The sequence below is a fragment of the Phoca vitulina genome, unplaced genomic scaffold (genome assembly GCF_004348235.1).
Source record: "Phoca vitulina isolate PV1807 unplaced genomic scaffold, GSC_HSeal_1.0 scaffold8, whole genome shotgun sequence".
NCBI lineage: Eukaryota > Metazoa > Chordata > Mammalia > Carnivora > Phocidae > Phoca > Phoca vitulina.
Genome location: NW_022589711.1, coordinates 59,160,281 through 59,179,176, shown reverse-complemented (window position 1 = coordinate 59,179,176; position 18,896 = coordinate 59,160,281). Strand labels below are relative to the sequence as shown.

The following is an 18,896-nucleotide window of genomic DNA, read 5'->3' as shown; positions in this document are numbered from 1 at the left end:
GAAAGAGCTCAAGCCGGGAGCTTTCTCTCTGCCCTGAAGCAAACACCCCTCACTCACCTCACCCACAGACTTCTCTTTAATGTTCTTTAGCTTAAGGATCTTCTTAAATGCCATGGTTAGGATGGCCCCCCGCAGGCGGACACCAGTTCGGTAATTCAATGCCCAAGTCAGCGCGAGTGACCACGAGCGCACGACTTCCGTCAGGAGGAGGCCCAGGACTAACAGCAAGCTGTACTTGAGGTTAGAATCTGTGACCTGGGTGTATTCCAAGAGGTGTTTCACCACGAAGGCCTACAGGGAGAAACACACACCACTGTCAACATCTCCACGGCACCCACACACCATGCCGCAGTTTTATGTTAAGTTAGAAAGAGGAAGCAGCTCCACTGTGACAGCGCTACATACAGAAGCAGAGGAAGACCTTGAAGGACCAAATACGACTGACGACTCGCCCGCGGATATTTACTCAAGGCGTTTTGCAGGAGGTCGGCCTCATCTGGATTGTTTTCTTCCTTAAGGACACCACCAAAACCGTTCCTCTTTCTAATGTAACATAAACCTGTCCATAAGCTGAAATTAATTCTAAACACACGGTCATTAAAAAGTATATATTTGACCTCACTCCAGTCTCTCCACACATTGATACATGTCTTTAAATGAAATTAAGACCCTTTTTTTTTTTTTTGGATCGTTTCAAACGTGCTTATTTGATAAAAAGGAACAGTGTACCTACAGTTGGACTGGGGAAGAGTGAGAAGTGCATTTGCAAAACATTCCTGAAAATAAACATCGGCAGTTTAATAGTACAGAAGAGAGCAAACAAAGCAGACTATTCCAAAATCCAGAAACCCTCCCGTGGGCCCTCCCCACCCCCCACTCCCTCCCAAAAACGAAAACGTGTTACCTCAGGTAGCATATGTCTACCACCACCCGCGGGGAGGGAAGGCAGCCAGCCCCCAAGAACCACCGAGTGCCACCTCCAGCTCTGGGGTCCTGCAACGCCGGAGCACACACTCACACAAGGCACATTCAGCGACAGGATTCAATACCAGCAAGTGGGAGGTAATGTACTTTTATTGAAAATGAAACAAAATATAAAATAAAAGTACCATCTTCAAAGAGTATCTCACAGACTGTACAACAGAAGGAGCATTGCGGTAACATACATGGGAACATACAGAGTCGAGTTTTTACAAGGCTGGCCATCTAACACGTCATCTGGCCTCCGACTGTTGTTTGCGCTACACACAGTGCAAATACAGAATAGAACCCATAGCTGCTGCCAGAGTCCGGAGTAGTACATCGAGCTGACGGCACTTAACCGATTAAGGCTCCTGAAGTTGCAGTGAGTCTGCAATGGGGTAGATTCTCCGAGAATAAGACCTTGCTGCTAAGGAAAGAGAATTAAAAACAAAACAAAACAAAACAAAACTAAAAACTCCCCCCAAAGAGGGAACTCTGCTTAAAAAAAAAAAAAAAAATCCCTGGGTGCTACTGGTTCAGCAGGCTGTGACGGATGACTTCTGTTCAGGACAGAATACAAAAATCTAGGCCTCAAGGAAAAACGGGGCGGCATCCTTCAGAGTCTTTTTTTCAAGTCCTTGCAGCTAAAATTGATCTTGCCGAAAATGAGAGAAAACAAACCACAGCAAAAGAAAGCCAAACCGATCCCCCACCCTGAAGGAAGGGGGAAAAAAAAAAAAAAGAACGAGAAACCCCATCCACCCAACTACCCCGGATCCTTATAGCACAGGGTACTTGTAGGTGGAAGCCAGCTCTGAATGACAGACAAAAATGGAGGCCAGACACAATTGTCCTGAGGCGGCTAATGCTGAATTCCAGAACCCAGATGCTCTCTGGGTTAACTGGCATTTCTCATTTTTCCTGGAAGGAAATTAATACCAGATGTCCGCCAGATCCTAAGAGACCCCCACCAATCAGATTTCTGTCAAGCGTCAGTAAGTAACCTGATCAAATAAATAGGAGATTTCAGATCCCGAGAACTATTGTATTCCACGTCTCCCCTCCCTCGGATTTTTAGGTTTATATCCATTGTTTGGGTCACCACTGCATACAGCTGGGTTGTTGGTTTACTAGCAAGAAGATTGGCTTCTTTTCCAGTATGCAATCCAAAATGTGGAACTGAGTCACTGAGTGGCAGGGTCAAAACCCCATTTTTCCTCACGTGAAGCAACTCAGTAAGATGGTGGTGCCGTAAAGCATTTTTCTCACACACCTCAGCACTGATGGAACAGTCTCCAGAGGAAGGCGTGAAAGGACAGCAGGTTGTAGTTTGGGGTTCCTTCCTTCCCATACCTTTACAGTGCCATTTTTCAGCACCGGGTAAGAGCATTAGTACCTCCCGGAGGTGGGGAGCCGGGGGAAGGTAAAAGACATAATGAAGCTTACATTATGTAAAATTTTCGGAGGGGGGGGAAAAGAGGAAACAGCAGATTAAAGAATTTCCAACACATATGGTTCTTTAAAAAAACAATTACATTTCAAACCATTTTGTATGTATGGGATAAAGAAAAAAAGGTTTTCATGAAAAAAATCCAACCAAAATTTAGTTTTAAAAAAGTTACAAACTTATCATTTAAACGTAAACAAACTGGGAGAAAAACTCGAGAGATTGTCAGCATAGCTGTCTGGCTGTGGAAAGCATTCCCAGTGAATAAACATTACCTTACCTGAACTCTTGGCGAGAGATTCTGCCCAGCTTGACTCTCTCATTCTGACCGCAGAATACAGCCATCCTGAAAATTCTAAAGAACAGCTTCTGTCACTGGTTCCACTACAGAGAGACTCCCCCCAAATCCAGATCCTGACAGCATCAAGCAAGCTGCAGCTGGGGAGAGGTTGGGAGGGTGGGAAACTTACCTCTCTAGAGGCTATTCACTGCCCTTTCCCCCAAAAGGCCCTTGAGCAGAGTTAGCATTCACCAAGATACAGCACTGCAGGAGGTAGCCTTCTCTTGCAGATCTACAGGGTGGATGCTAATTCTTTACACAAAAATCATAGGTCAGGCCTGGTCTTTTTAAACTGTTCATATCCAAGAAGGCCACATATCATCTCTAACTTTAGCAAGTCTGGCCACTCATCTTAGGTCAGGACCATACCCTTAAGCTTTCTGGTACTCCATTAACACTATTGTGACCTCTGGACACTCTGCACAGAGAGCTGGTCCACTGGCATCACTGAAACCTTGGATCATCCGGCCAGTTAAAAAAACATACATACACACGAACTTGGTCGTTTATTCGTATATTCTGCATATGGCTACCAAGGTTCAGCGATGCCTGAGGGGAGAAAAGAAATATCCCCCTATCTGGGGAGTCGGTTCTTACACAGATTTCTGTAAGAACAGACTAAGCCAGTTTGAAAGTTGTGCCATATTAGAAAATGTGCAAAAATCTAAAATGGGTGTTCCTTGAAAGGATTTAAATCCACAGAACAGAAGGTATGCTCATTGCTAGCACTAATCTCAAAACCAGGCTGATTCTTCAATTTCCAATGTAAAAAGAAATTTATTTGAATTGGTACTCCAAAAAAAGAAGTTTGCTTTGCTTGTAGTTTTAAATCTTTTTATCATTTAGAGAGACTATGGATGGGACCATGGCTTTCTCAATTGTTCTAGGATGGGATCTTACGAAATAACACAGGCCTTAAGTTGCTCTTATGCAAGAGGGTAGAGAGAAGGAAAAGTGTGCATGCTGTTTTCCTGTTAAAGGAAGGTTCTCGGTTGTTCCCTGGTACCTAGAAGACTTTACTAGAGTTAGCATTCCAGTATGCGGTACCTTAAGAGAGAGATAAAAGAATATGCAGATGCTCAAGGGAGTGACTGTAGGCCCCCAAACTGAACATGCATAGGTAGCTTTTTTCCCAAATAAAAAATTAAAATCTCAACAATCTATGGTATTTCTTCCCCTCCGCCTTTTTTTTGTTTGTTTTGTTTTTTGTTGGTTTTTCTTTTTCTTTTTCTTTTTTTGGATGGGGGGAGCCAATCAACTTCTTGCACTGGCCAAATGGAATCAAGAAAGCCTATATACTGTGCTACCCAGCTCAAGGAATTCTACAGAAGATCCAGAGCAGCCACCAGCCCTGTAGTGAAACAATGACAGAAGCTCTTCTTGGGGGAAGCTGGTCCTATGAAAATGTTTGCCATTTTGGTCAGTAACATAATATTCACTTACATGGTCTCTCTTACTTAAAACTTATACAAAAGTGTGTTAGTTGCTCAATTAATATAGAAACCTAATACCAGAAAAGTAGTGTTCTCTGCTTCAGAAAAGAGATCAGAACTTTTAAAAAGGCATCAAACATTTAAAAAAAAAACAAAAAACAAACAAACAAACGACAACAACAACAAAAATAAAACAGAAAAACTGCAAATTAGTTTTACCTAATCACCATGCATCTTAGGCACATACTTACCAGAACCATGAACCTCCAGCTTACCCACACACGGAAAACGCACAGTATAAGGAGAACTACTGCTCCGATGCCTCAAGGCAAATATGCAGAGAATAGATTTAATCAAAGTCTCAAGTGTCAGGCAGCACAGCAGGTGTAAGAAACAGGTGTCCAGGAAACAGTGTGAACGTCACTCTCTCACCTACTCTGCTTCAGCACGCACTAGGAGAAACCATGGCTGCCACCCCGACACCTGCCACACGATTTACACTATAAACCAACACTTAAAATAGACTCCAGGTTGGACTCTAAAAAAAAGCCTCAACGCTCCTCGGGTTTCTTCGGGCTCACTGGCTGTGGCACCGCCAAACACGTGACAGCTCTGCCCCCAGGCGTGCGGTGCGTCACCAGCACGAGCCCAGCCGCCTACGCCACGCCACACTGCTCTCGCCCACTCTCAGCACCGCCAGACACCTCGCCCCAAACCAAGACTGTCATTTCATGGCAACACGCAACAAAGAAGCACCATCCTGCGCAGAGCCGGAATCGTTCGTGTCTTCACCCGCCCCAGGAAAGCGAGCCGCTTCCGGCTCTTCTCTGGCAACACGGCCCCTCACCCTTCTGGCTGTGGACCAGCCACCATTCACTCCAAAATCAACCGTTCCCTTTCAACAGACCTAGAGGCATCACTAAGGCTGCTAACTAGCCCACCGGTGAGCACAACCCCTGCAACAGAACAAGAGTGTTAGAGCTGGCCGTGGCCGGGCCCCTGGAGACTGTCAGAAAGGATGGTTAGAACTTACTGGTCCACTGAAGCCAGCCAGCTGCGTGATCATCAGGCACACGATGGAGAGGATGAGCCTGGTGCGGCAGAAGATCCACACAACCCTTCGGAGGGAAGCAGCGTCTGGCCCAACTTCGTTCAGCTCTTCTTGCCACAGTCTCTCTAGTCTTAACAAGGGCACATGTCCTCCGTTACACGTCTGCCCAGGTGAACAGAGACCCTAGATTCCCTCCTGCCATTGCTTTCTGTCTCCAGGCTTTGACACCACTCACACGAGCCTCTTCTTTAAACTATGTACATGGACCTCACCTTCAGGGAAAAACACACCCTTTCTGGGCAACTACATATTTACCCTGTATAGGGAGGGAGCCTCTCGGGATATGGAAAATGATGAGAACCGAAGTCCTTCCTTCCCACCCAGAAAAATTATCCCTGAATAGAATTCGTTTCTGGCTAAGAACTTCCTTTCTCAAGGGCCCCCAACCCTTTCTGAAGGATCCTGTGGTCAAATGTAAAGTTGCAAACTAGATTTTAGTCATGATAATCAGCTACCACAAAAATGTATTCTGTCACAAGGCAGCAACATAATTTCCCTGTAGACTCAGGAAGAGAAGCGGGGCTGAGAGAGAGAGAGAAAGCCCGTGGTTAAAACAGGATTAAAGGTGAAATAGGAGATAAAGCAGAAGAGCAAAGAGAAAGTCATCCCCAGGCTACCCTCCCTCCGCAGGACAGCTCAGATCCTAAAAGAACACAGAGCTGAGGGCATCACACTGCCAGACCCCCACCTCCTAGCTCAGGCCCTATGCACCCACTATATGGGAGACAAGGGCGGACCAGAGAAGCCTACCTTCTGCAGTTCACATCGGAAGACTCGTACTTGGACAAAGACCACACGTCCTCCATTGAGAGCTCCCCCTTCCTGTGGGCCATGCGGGCCAGAGGAGAAAGCCAAGAAAAAGTCATGCAGGAGAAGAGCCCAGCATTGTCCACTGGGTGCTGGTGTCTAAGGAGAGAAAGCCCAAAACACAAAATTGTCAATGCACACAGAGAGGCTAGCCAGCATTTATGAGACACTGTTTCGTAAACAGAGCTCCTGACTAACAACGGGTCTTCCCAAATGGTCTAATCTTAGCCCGAATTTAGCCCGAATTTTCAAAAACGCTTCTGGTGCTTCACAGACAAGTCATTAGCTGGTAGAGCCTCTTACTTGGAAGTGGTCCGGATGGGCTTCAGAGCACTTAAGCTATGATGGTACTTTCCCTTGGGATGTTCCTCATCCAGGATTCTGAGCTGAGAATGCATGGAGGCATCCAGGGAAAGGCCCTCAGCTCGGGCTGCTGTTTCCAAGGCATCTTGGCATTCCAACTGTTTCAACAGAGACAGAGAAGAGGCAAAAGCACAGTTAATGAACATCAGAAAAACAGAGGGGCAAATCTACCTGACATAACAGCTCAAACTGCAAACCAGATTGGTCTTACCTGAGAAATCCCAAGGGTCAGGGTTAAACACAAACTTCTATGCTAAGAGCTTGCTTAAGGAACATTCAACCAGTTACTTAAAACTTCTAAACTCTTGAGCACTTTTAGGTTCAGAAAAACTGAACAAAAAGCACAGAGAGTTCCCATATACCTCCTCATCTCCCTGTCTCTTCCCCATCTGTTTCCCCCATTAGCGACATCTTGCATTAGGGTGGGACATTTGTTACAACTGATGAACCAATATTGATATGTTACTATTGACTAAAATCCACAGTTCACATTACATAAAATACACAGTTCACTCTTTGTGTTGTACATTCGAAAACTTACGTTTCTATCACCAAAATGTTCTCTCTTTCATTTCCCAATGTGGACTGAGAGTCAATCATTGCACTACTAACTGCAAATTCTCTTGCCCATTTGCTATGACAAAAACTTCACAATCACCCCCAATTAAACAGCTCTGTCACACAGAAAAGCCAGTATGTACACAAGTCTCCCCTCTCTCTCCTTTATCAGCAACAGGGACAGCACAACAGGGGTTCTCACCCTGGCTGCACAGCTAAAGAGCTCCAATACCCAGATGTATGCAGCATGAAGCACAAGGTCTCGTGAGTTGAAATACAGAGTTAACCATATTTACCACTAAGCTTATAAATTCCAATTAATCACATTAACAAAAAGGCATATCACTCAAAGTCTAACTGAGGCAGAAGAGGGTGAGCCAAGAATCTGAACACCTCTACCCTTGTTTACCCTAAAAGTAACTCAAAGTTTACCCCCTCCTGTTGTGGAAACAGAGGCATTGTTTTCCTCAGACAAGGATAATAAGTACATCATCCTTTTCTCACATTATCACAAAGATTTCCAGCAATGACTGTGAAAGAGCAAGAAAGAATAGATCCCCAAATCAAGAAAAAGTTAAGTGGTGCAGCACCTACCATACTGTGTCTTACACAAGGCAGAGTCTCGGTTTTTATGCACCACCTCATTTCCGAGAGAACAGTGGCCACTCAAATATTAGCAGAAATGAATTCGTATATGGAGGTACCTGGATGTCTAGGCAGCTCTCTCCTCAAATACAATAGCCTTAGTTCACAACACAGTTATGCATCTTCAGATAAGATAAGGTACTGCTTAATATCAGGAAAGTACACAGCCTGGGCAACTGGGAAAACATTTTTGTCCTTTTGACAAAGGCAAGGTAGAGCAGTTTCAAGAGAATAAGAACACAACATGATAAATGAGTCAATACCAAGAATTAACTCTTACATAAAGTCCTTAGGTATAAGGTGAACACTTATTTCCTGGTTAGGGACTGTGGTACCTAACAATGAACTAAAGGCTGCTGAGAGTCAAGTACACAACAAAGGTAGGCTTTTTGTTTTTGTTTGGTTTTTGAACCTATAAGCTGCCTATAACCACAAGGAGAAGAAAACCAGTGGGCTAAGAAAGGAGAAAGATACACTAAAAATACAAACATACCTACTATAAGGAAGTAGAAACTGGGACTATGTACAGAGTAGGTACAGAATGTTGTAAGGACCAGCCTTATTTAGATATCCAAAGCTTCAGAAAAAGACATAAATCAAAATAATACCACTTCAAATACACATTGGATATCTGCCAAAATGGACTATATGCTGGGCCTTAAGGCAAACCTTAAAGCAAAGACTGACATCACATGGTTAGGTCTTGTCATTTTGATTTGTACTACCCTAATGGTCAATGATGTGGAACATCTTTTCCTGTGCTTATCTGCCACCTATATTTCTTTTTTGGTGAAGTATCTGTTCATTTTTTGCCCATTGTCTAAGTGGATTGTTTTCTTAGTGTTGAGTTTAGAGAATTTTTTATCTACTATGGACTCAAGTCTTTTGTCAGATGATTCAAATATATTTTCTCTCTTAATAGGGCCATTTACAGAGCACAAGTTTTAAATTTTGATCAAGCTTAATTTGTTGATTTTTTTGTTTTACGGATTGTGCTTTTTAATGTCATGTCTACAAACTCTTCATTTAACCCTAGGTCATGAATATTTTTCTCCTATGCTTTCTTCTAAAAATTTTACAGTTTTTACATTTAAATCCATCTTTCACCTTGAGTTAATTTTTGTATAAAGTGTAAGATTTAGATGAAGACTTTTTTTTTTTGCCTATAAATGTCCAATTATTCCAGCATTATATGTAGAAGACTATCATCTCTTCCTTAAATTGCTTTTGTACCTATGTAAAAATCAGTTGGCCATACTTGTGTGGTTTGATTTCTGGGCTCTATGCCATTGACCTATTTGTCTATCCCTCCACTGATACCACTAACTTGATTACTGTAGCTATACATTAAGTCTTAAAATAGGGTCGTGTGATATCTCTAACTTTATTCTTCCTTTTCATAACTGGTTTAGCTATCCTAGTTCTTTTGCCTGTCTAGGAGAACCAAGTTCAAGAGTTAAGAGAGTTTTATAAAATCTTTTGACATTGCAGCATCAGAAAAGGAAAACTTGGCATGCCATCTCTTAATATTCTCACACAAGAATGGCCTAGTAGCATTAAGAAGAAACAAAAATTGGGTGCCTGGGTGGCTCAGTTGTTTAAGCGACTGCCTTCGGCTCAGGTCGTGATCCTGGAGTCCCGGGATCGAGTCCCGCATCGGGCTTCCTGCTCAGCGGGGAGTCTGCTATTCCCTCTGACCCTCCCCCCTCTCATGCTCTCTCTCTCTATCTCATTCTCTCTCTCAAATAAATAAATAAAAAATCTTAAAAAAAAAAAGAAGAAACAAAAATCTTCACGTCTTCTTTTATGCATTCTTTCAAGAAATGGCTTACTGAGCACCTATGTGCAAGACTGTTCCAGATGGGAATAAGAATATGCCAATTTCTACGTGTATAGTACACTAATTTTTCTTCATCTCTAAAATGCCAACTTACAGCTTTCAACAAAACCTATGAACAGAAAAGCGAATGGACTTAACAACAAAATCCTCCTATTGCATGAGTTCTGTTCCTTGGGCTATATATAATGATGTCATGTTCCATCATCTCCTGGGTCATAAGTGACTTCCTGTGTTGGAGAATGCCAAATTCAGATGCTCTTTAAAAAGACTCAGGTGATGGGGTGCCTGGGTGGCTCAGTTGGTTAGGTGTCCGACTCTTGGTTTTGGCTCGGATCATGATCTCGTGAGATCGAGGCCCATGCCAGGCTCCGCACAGAGCATGGAGCTGCTCAAGATTCTCTCCCTCTTCCTCTGCCCCTCCTCCCTCCCTCCCTCCTTTCCCCCACCAAATAATAAAAATAAAAATAAAAAGACTCAGATGAGAGTTGGCAGGCAAGGTTTCATTACCCCAGACATACCATGAGTACTATACCAGCATTACCAAATGCCTGCAACATAACAGAGACTGAGGGCACTTGTACTGCTTTTAATTTTAGAACAAGGCACTCAGTATAATTTTATCCTGACAAAGATAAAGCCCCATAAAAGTGGTTGAAATTGCACAATCCTCAAACTTTCACAGAATAATAAAACATGGAGTAGGAATTCCCACAATATAGATTCAAAGAAGTCTACATTGTTGACCTAAGAGAATCAAAAGTTGCCACTCTAAGTGACCCACTTTCCAAGTCATATCCCATTTTTCCTACTGCTTCCTATGCCGTCTACCTTGTTGTCATATCTTACTGCCTAGCTGAGGACAAGGAAATATCTGACAGATGAGAGGATCTATGCGTATCTGCACCTAGCTCCTTCAGAGATAGGTCTCTCAAAATAATAAGCAACAGATATTTTAGCTGTTGGCAAGGATTCTCGAATGTTAAAAAATCAAGAGAAAATCCTCTTTCTCCAATAAAACTATTTTCTCTTCGGTCTTAAAATATTAATACCTCCATAGATAGACTTTTCTCACAATTGGAGGCCACTGTGAAGTACAGTGATTTTGAATATGGATTTTAGAAGACAGGCGACATGGGTTCATGTGCTGATTCTGCCACCAACCTTCAGCATGTTACCTAGCCACCTTAAGCTCTGTTTACTCATTTTTACAATGCCATCACAGTGTTGAGAGGAACTAATGGGATAATGAAAAGTACTTAGCTAAGTATGGGCATATAATAAACATTTTGTACGTATTAACTATATTACCCATTTATTTATCTGATAAATCTTACAGCCTATCTCAACTATTTCCTCTTTCCTTTAGCTTTCCTTGACTCTTTTATTTATTTATTTTTGCAGTTGTTATTCTTCTTTCTTTTTACAAACCCTTGTGTCAAGTGCTAACTCTTTATAGATGCCAGCAAGGGAGGTGCTCTGCTGGATACAAACCCAGACTCAGAAGCAGCTTGTCTAAGAATGGTTTAGCACCAGGTTCCCCACCAACGTGTGTGATGGGTGAGGGGGCCGGCCCCCTTTCTGGCCCCGCCCTGTTCCCCCCTGCAGAGGGGCAGTCTCCATGGGCCAGTCCCAGAACCCAAGCGGTTGGGGTGGCCCCCCTGCAGGGATGGTGGGAAACCAGCTACCCCAGTCCAACCAAGGCCCAGTGGCACTGTTGATCCTTTACCTGAGCCAGATTCTCACTTAGAGGAATTCAGTCATAATTTCCTGACTCTTTTAGGATCAGAAAATTTATTTCCTCCCTCCTATGTCTTCCCTACACCTGTACCACTACAATGGGTTGCTTCTGGTAAGAGCTCCTGGAGTGTAGGCTCCAGTGAAGTAAGGCATTACTCTTGTTTGTACCCCTGGCCTCTGACACGGTATACAGCTTGGGACCTATTTTTCAAATGTCAATTAAGGGGCACCTGGGTGACTCAGTCATTTAAGCAACCAACTCTTGATTTTGGCTTAGGTCGTGATCTCAGCATTGTAAAATCAAGCCCTGTATGGGGCTCCAAGCTAAGTGCGGAGCCTGCTTAAGATTCTCTCTCTCCTTCTCCCTCTGCCCCTCCCCCCACATGCTAACTCACTTGCATACATTCTCTCTCTCTCTCTAAAAAAAAAGCCAATTAAAATACCTTCATGTTGGCTCACAATCTGCATTATTATCATTTAATACTCTGTGATATGCCACTGAGGAATCTTCTTAACCATTCTATTTCTGTTTAGATTCTCCACTGTTTTGCTTATTATTAATAGTATGATAAATAATTAATTTATTTTTTTCTTTCTGGATTACTTAGGATAAATTCCTAAATAATGGGGATCACAGGATTACAGAGTGTAGCTCCTAGCAATTAGCCATCTATCCAGTTTGCTCAATTAACCTTATTATACAATCTGTATTCCAGTATTATTGCAAAAGAGAACTGTTGCTTTGCAAACTGGTCCCTGTACATGCATACAGGGCAAGGAGAGCCTGAAGAAAGAGGCAGATCACTCCAGACTGGTAGGTGGCAAGTTTAATGAGCAAGGGAATTTACAGGAGGCTTATCTTAGGCAGCCACAGGAAGAGTAGACCTCTGTGCCTGCCCACCAGATCATAAGAGTTTATGCAGAGGCCTTAACTGGGTTTAGTCACACAAACCATCTAATGGTCTCAACACCACACTACTACCTCACAGCTGTGTCCTGGGGACAGTTCTTTGGAGTGGGGAAGGCGAGCAGAAGCTACATTCCAACGACAGGGGAGGTCAGGAGCCTGTGATTGCGTAGGTGGAGCTCACAGGTCAGCTGGCAATCGTATCCTCCTGACGACCTTCCCTAACACTCCAGCCTTCACAACCAGCTCTTACAATCTCACATGCCCCCCCTTCCACAACATGCCCTGAGTAGTCAGCAAGGAATTTCCCTCGCATGGAGGTAGCCCCTTGGGCGGCTACCTGGCTGCACTGGAGGCGGATGCCACAACCAAAAGAGAAAACACACATTAAGATAATGATTCCCCAAATCAGTGCTAACTTTTCCACCAAGAGCCCCACGTTCTGAGCCACTGATTTATTAAGTCCCCTAGGCTGGGGGTCAGATCACTTAGGTCATTTACTTGTGCCCTCGTGTGATTTAATAAAAATGATACGTTAGAGACTCATCAGGTATGAACACACAGCATTCTGTTTGGCTAATGGCACAGGTGCCTCCGGGCAAGGCAGTAACAATGTCCAAGGCCATTCTATTTTGGAGGACAGCTTTTCTCATTAGAGACATTCAGTGTTCAGTAAGGACAGGCATTGTGGGCTGTCATTTCTGTAATGTCCTCCAGGCCAATGGAGGGAACAAAGAAGGCGGCCAAATGATTATATCAGTGGAAAACAGAATATACGCACCCAGCCTTGAGGAGAGGGAGGCTGTCAGCTTTGGGAACTTGACCTGGTTGTACACCCCGTACATACTTCTAGGGAGGCAGCGCTGTTAGGCATGAGGGGATGGACCGGGGGTGGGACAGGCCAGACCAGGATGCCCACCTCTTCCCCTCTTTCAACACACATGTTCCATTCCAGGCATAGTGGGTTTCAACAACAGGATCCCAGTGGAGACTGAATAGGTCGTCATCCAGGGATGTGAACTAAGTCACCAATCCAGGTGGGACCTCTCATTGCAAATTCCAGTAGATGACACCTTTCCAGGCGTGATGGGGCTTGGTGTTCTCAGGAGCATAGCACGTTGATCCATGGTGAAAGTTGGGACAATGGCTATTTACCATGCCATCCATACCCTTATAATACACCCTGTTGGGTGCCTCAGCAGGGGTCCCCAGTCTGGCATATGGGACAAGAGGCCTTACTGGTTGATCATACAAATGTATTGTATGGGACAGTACTTGAATCCACCTGGCCAAGGTGGTTTTATCTATTAGTAATTAAATCTGCTGTTTGAGATTCCATTTCTCCTTTCTACCAACCCTACTACTTGCAGGTTATAGGGGCAATGGAACCTCCATTCAATGTCATGTTCTTTTGCCCAGTCTTCAACATCATGACCTTTGGCAAGTGACCCCTGATCACTGTCTAGTTGATTGAGGGTATCTGCACATGGTACTCAGCTTCTCTAATTCCCTCATGGTGGCAGGCCAGTTTGCATGGCAACAGGGCAAAGCTTGTGTTCACACAAACCAAGGCATATTTAGAACCCTCACTCTGACAGAGGGGGCCGATATAATCAATTTGCCAATCTCTCACGAGCTGGGAACTGCAGCGGATGGCCCCAGATTCCTTTGGCAGTTGCCTTGGGTATTGTCTGGAACACAGAGAACATGCTGTTCCTACATTAACCACATCACTGTATTTCAAGGGCAATCCGGCATCCCCAGCAATACACCATCCCACCTGGCCACAACGGGCGGCTGCTCTCCCTATGCATTCAGTCAGCCGTATCTATCTACTGAAGGACTCGTACCTGAGTTAGGGCATCAGCCTCTTAACTGTCAGGGGGCGTCAGTACCTTATAAGCTGGAAGACGTTGAGGACTGCCTCAGGCTCTTGCAGGTGAACCCAAATGTCCTCCCCACCCACACATCCTGACCACATAAAGGCCCATTGATAATAATCCACTTCTCAGCTTCCCATTGTCCAAACCACAGGGTTAATTCCTTTAGAACAGCCCAAGAGTTGGTGCAAAGGGTTAACAGCTAGGACTCATGAAAGATCACCAGCCAAACCACTCTGAGTTCGGCCCACTGGCCGTTATTCTGGCTGCTGCCTGAGAAGCTCTACCTGGAGGAGTGCTCTATCCACTGCTAGAAACTACTGGTGTATGGGGTTTCTGCTCCTCGCACAGCTGGGACGGAAATCCTAGGGGCACTCTCTCCTTCTGTTGTCTCTGCCACAGCGCCTGACCCATATCTTCCAGAGGCACAGACACATCTAACTCAAATGGCAGTCCTGCTTGGGAGATGCCCAGAGCTTTAATCTACTTCACTAGATTTTTGTCTTCTCAAAGGAGGTGAGCTGCTCTGATCCCCAGTCCCACACATGCCCTTTCTTTACCAGGTGGCATAAGGGAGTGGAGGCACCGTGTCAGGTGGCGAATAAAAGTCTTCCCAAACTCCCAAACCTCTACAAAGGCTTGTAGCTCTTTCACTTTCTTAGGGGATGGACAGGCTTGCACCTTATTAGTACAGTTTCCGGGATAATGCCCATCTTGACTCCCAAAAACTCCACAGCAGTGCTTGGGCCTTAAATGTTCTATGGGTACACTCCTATCCTCTCCCTCACAGGTGTTCCAGCAAAATCTGCAGAGTGGGTCCTGCAGCAGAGGCAAGTCTCCACACGGTAACATTATATCATCAATGCAACGGGCCCATTTTACTGATGTGGAGGAGGAGAACAGGGACAGGTCTCAGGCTACCATCCCATGACACATTGTGGAGCTGTGTGTGTAGCCTTGGGGAAGCACATGAAAGGTCCATCACTGCCCCTCTCACATGAAGGCAAACCGATCTTAGTTATCAGAACCCTGTACTTGTCAGAGTCTTTTCCATGAATCTCTTTGAAGATGAAGCACTTTTGCAGGAACACTTTTGCAAAAGCATCAGAATAAAACAATAAACGTCTGTAAATGACAAAAGACTTAAAAATGGCCAGGGTTAAAGATCTGATGAGAGTTCATTACCACATGATGGACAAAGAAATTTGGTTATTTCTGTGACATCCTTTATAAAATAATAACTAGAATCATGACTGAACATTATACCAGGACATATCAGATTTTTAGGAATTTTGTGTAATTTCTGGAACAATGTAAGAAAGTTTAGCATCACTTCTTATTTGACAATGCTTCCCATGAAATTTACCATGCCAAATAAGTCTAATTAGTTCAATGTCTTCCTTTCACAAGGACAGAGAACACATCTTTTGAGATGTTCCAGGGACTCTGTGAAAAATCCCAAAGTTAGTTCAAAGTCAACAAGACTTCTTTAGAATTTGATTTATGGGAAGTTTGTCAAAAATATCAAAAGGCTTAAAACACTTGATTAGATTATAGGCTGCTGTGAAACAATACTTAGTTATTCATTTTGCCAAAATGACAGTTAAAGACTTCAAAAGCTAATATAGAAAGTTACAGAATTGTAAAAAAACTTAGCTCTTTTAATATCAAAGACGTGATAAAGATAACATGAAGCACAGGAAATTATTTCCATAAAACAGAATCTTTGTTTTCTAGGTGGATTACTTGAAAGGTAAAGAAAAACCGTTCACAATCTCATCAAGAATAGACCAATAATCCAAGAAAACTTTGTCCTTTTAGCAGATGAAGTAAAATTGTTTCAGTTTTACATGAGTACATTATTGATATTAAAACTTAAAACTGTGATGTGATGAGCACTGGGTGTTATACACAACTAATGAATCATTGAACTTTACATCAAAAACTAATGACGTATTATATGGTGGCTAACTGAATTTAAATAAAAAAATAAAGTACATTAAAAAAACCTTAAAACTCTTTTCCTTTAAGCCAATTAAATAGAGATCTTTTACATAGTAATTTTGACAATGCCCTCTGGAGATAGAAAAACATCACATATATAATATATATCCACAGACATACGTAACATGCAGATAGACACAAACAGAGATCCCAGAGCTTTCATTCCAAAACTCTAGCCATGAATCAGATACCACTCACATGGCTAAAGCTTTTTGGGGCAAGGGAACTTCTATAACAGTCTGTATTTTGAAAAGCCTCTTTTTTCCCTATTTATAAATTTAGCCTCTGTGGGCAGTGTTTTGGTTATCTCCTGGGGTGCTTACATTTCAAAGACATGATAAAATTTACAACTTCAAGCGGGGACAGAAAGAGTGCAAGTTTTCTCCTAGGAGTTTTTTGAGTAATTGCTATTTAGAACTTTCCTCTGTAGTAGGGGCTGGACAGCACTGGCTCTTTGTCTGTTTCACTGTCAATCACCACAGTATCATCCCTTTCATTCTATTCTCTTCACTTTTTAGCAATCCCCCTCTTAGAATCCTAATCAGGCTTTGTCACAAGTGCTCAGACCTCAATCCACAGCAGCCCGCACCCTCCTAACTTTGCAAAATGGCACACTAGGATCTCTAACTTATTATCCCACTCTCCCACCTTGTCTGCCGTTCCCAAAGCTAGTCGGGTAGTGAACAGGTGCACATCGTTCTCTAACTTCAGCCCTTTCTAACGCAAGCTTCAGCCTCTAGCTGGGCATCAGTGGCCTGCAGAGCTGCCCACAGTAGAGAACAGCTTACTGTGGCAGCCATTCCTTTCCCTCCTTTGCCGCAGTGTGCTATGTGTAGTTTCTCAAAAGCACATCAAACCCACTGGCATTTTTAGGGTGTCCCAGTACTTGCGTGGTGGTCCACAAGCGTCTAACATATAGGCCACGACTCCCCACATCAAGGTTGATTTGGGGACCAACCAACCAGGGATTTCCCTCAAGGAGGATGCCTCTTTCCAGTGGCCATTTCTTTGGTCTCCTGGCTGGCTTGCCAATTGCTGGTTTGTAAACTGGTCCCCATACACACAAGGAGATATCAAAGAAAGAGGCAAACCATTCCAGACTGGTAGGTGGCAGGTTTACTAAACAAGGGAACTTACATGCAAGACTTTTCTTTAGTGGCCACAAGATGAGTAGATCTCCACTCCCACCTGCCAGAATCTTAAGAGTTTATATAGAAGCAGTAACCAGGTTCAGTCATGTATACGGTCCAGGTGTTCTCAACAACACATGGTTATCTCAAGGCTGTGTCCCTGGGGCAGCTTCTGGGAGAGCGGAAGGCAAGTGGCAGCCACATTCCAAGGACAGGGGTCAGAGATAAGGAGCTTCCCATTGTAAGGGTCCAGCTCACAGATGAGTTGGTAGTTGCATCCTCTTGATGACCCTCCTCCAGTGACTGTTAGCTTTAGTATTTTCAGTTTTATTTTGTTGACCTGAAGCTGCCTCTATCCCACCGTCCCTGGGGCTTTAGCGAGAAATAGAGGAATCGAGGGCAATCTTCCTTATTTGTAGCCAGATCTCAGCCAAGCATTGTTTCAAGTATTTTATAGATACTAACTCATTTAAATCCTCATAACAACTCTAGGAGTAGGTACTATTATTTCTCCTATTTTATAGCTGAGGAAAGGGAGACACTTAGATGTTAAGTAGCAGCAGGGATTTGAATGCAGGCTCCAGAGCCAAGGCTCTTAATCACCATGCTACATTCCTCTCAAAGAAAAAAACAAGCAAATAAACAGTCACTGTACAAGATGACCTCAAATGTTCCTTTCTAGACAGCGCTCCTCTTTTCCCCAGGATGAGTATCGGATTAAAATAAACTCTGACTCTCTAACTCTGACTCTCTCAACTAACCTCATGATAAGCAAATAGTAGTTTCCAAAGTCAGTCACAAGGACATGATCAGAACACTAGAATGTAAATAAACTTTTACTTAATTGCAAAAATGTACTTCCTGATTATTTTTAAACCAAAGGTAAACAGATGTTAAAAGACAGATACATTATAGACTTATACTGAAACATAAAATAAAATTATTTTTATACCACCCTGCCAGTAACTGCACAGATGTCTCATCCTTTTAACTATTCTACTGGCCTAACTTCTTCTCTCTAGGCTTCCTAAAAAAGCTTACCTGGCCAAGAATGCCAGGGAAAAAAAAGTATGTCTGTTCAAAGGTAAAAATAAACGGATCCTACCATATTAACATTCTGTAAAGTGAGTTATCAACATTCTAAGGTTGGATGGATTAAAAATGGAAATGAACCAAGAGAAAAGACTTAATATATTCAAACCATAAGGGCTTACTATACGAAAGCATAAATAATATAACAGGGTAGAGAAACATGATTCAGTGAATATTGCTGGGACAAACAAATAACAGATTAAAGATGAATTAATTGAGATCGAGGTTTCACTCTGTGATACTGTGATTTATAAGAAATATATATTTGGTGATTCAGATAACCAAAATATATTTTCATATATATTTGGTCTTCATCAACAGCTACTGGATCAAAACCCCTACTACTCCAAAACCCCTTAGAATTTCATAAGTGCTGAGAGTGATAAAGGTGTCTTTTATTGTCTTAATAAAAGTGACTTTTGGACCCCATCCAAGGTTGGGGGCTGATTGCTGGAAGAACCAACCACATGATTAAAGGGTTGAAACTTTCAATCTTGCCCCCCACCATGGGGCTGCAGGTTGAATCAGCCAATGGCCAATAACTTAGTCAATAATGACTACGTAATGAAATCTCCATAAAAACTCAAAAAGACTAGGTTTGGAGAGCTTCCAGGATGATGAACACATGGAGATTTGGAG

At 43.2% G+C, this 18,896-nt stretch overlaps 1 protein-coding gene across 3 annotated transcripts in view; it reads right to left on the bottom strand.

Annotated features, from left to right (window-relative positions):
- Positions 1-18,896, bottom strand: part of ABCC5 (ATP binding cassette subfamily C member 5) — an 85,091-nt gene that overhangs the window by 51,036 nt on the left and 15,159 nt on the right. The window contains exons 3-6 of one of the 3 annotated variants that reach the window (XM_032407061.1): positions 6,405-6,562; positions 6,045-6,200; positions 2,691-5,364; positions 58-2,404 (exon numbers count right to left, since the gene is read on the bottom strand). In XM_032407061.1, coding sequence (XP_032262952.1) covers positions 58-114 — 57 coding nt within the window. In that variant the 5' untranslated portion in view covers positions 115-2,404; positions 2,691-5,364; positions 6,045-6,200; positions 6,405-6,562. Of the gene's footprint in view, positions 1-57; positions 5,365-6,044; positions 6,201-6,404; positions 6,563-18,896 lie in introns of those variants that run through there. The other 2 variants (XM_032407060.1, XM_032407062.1) reach the window with 2 other exon arrangements.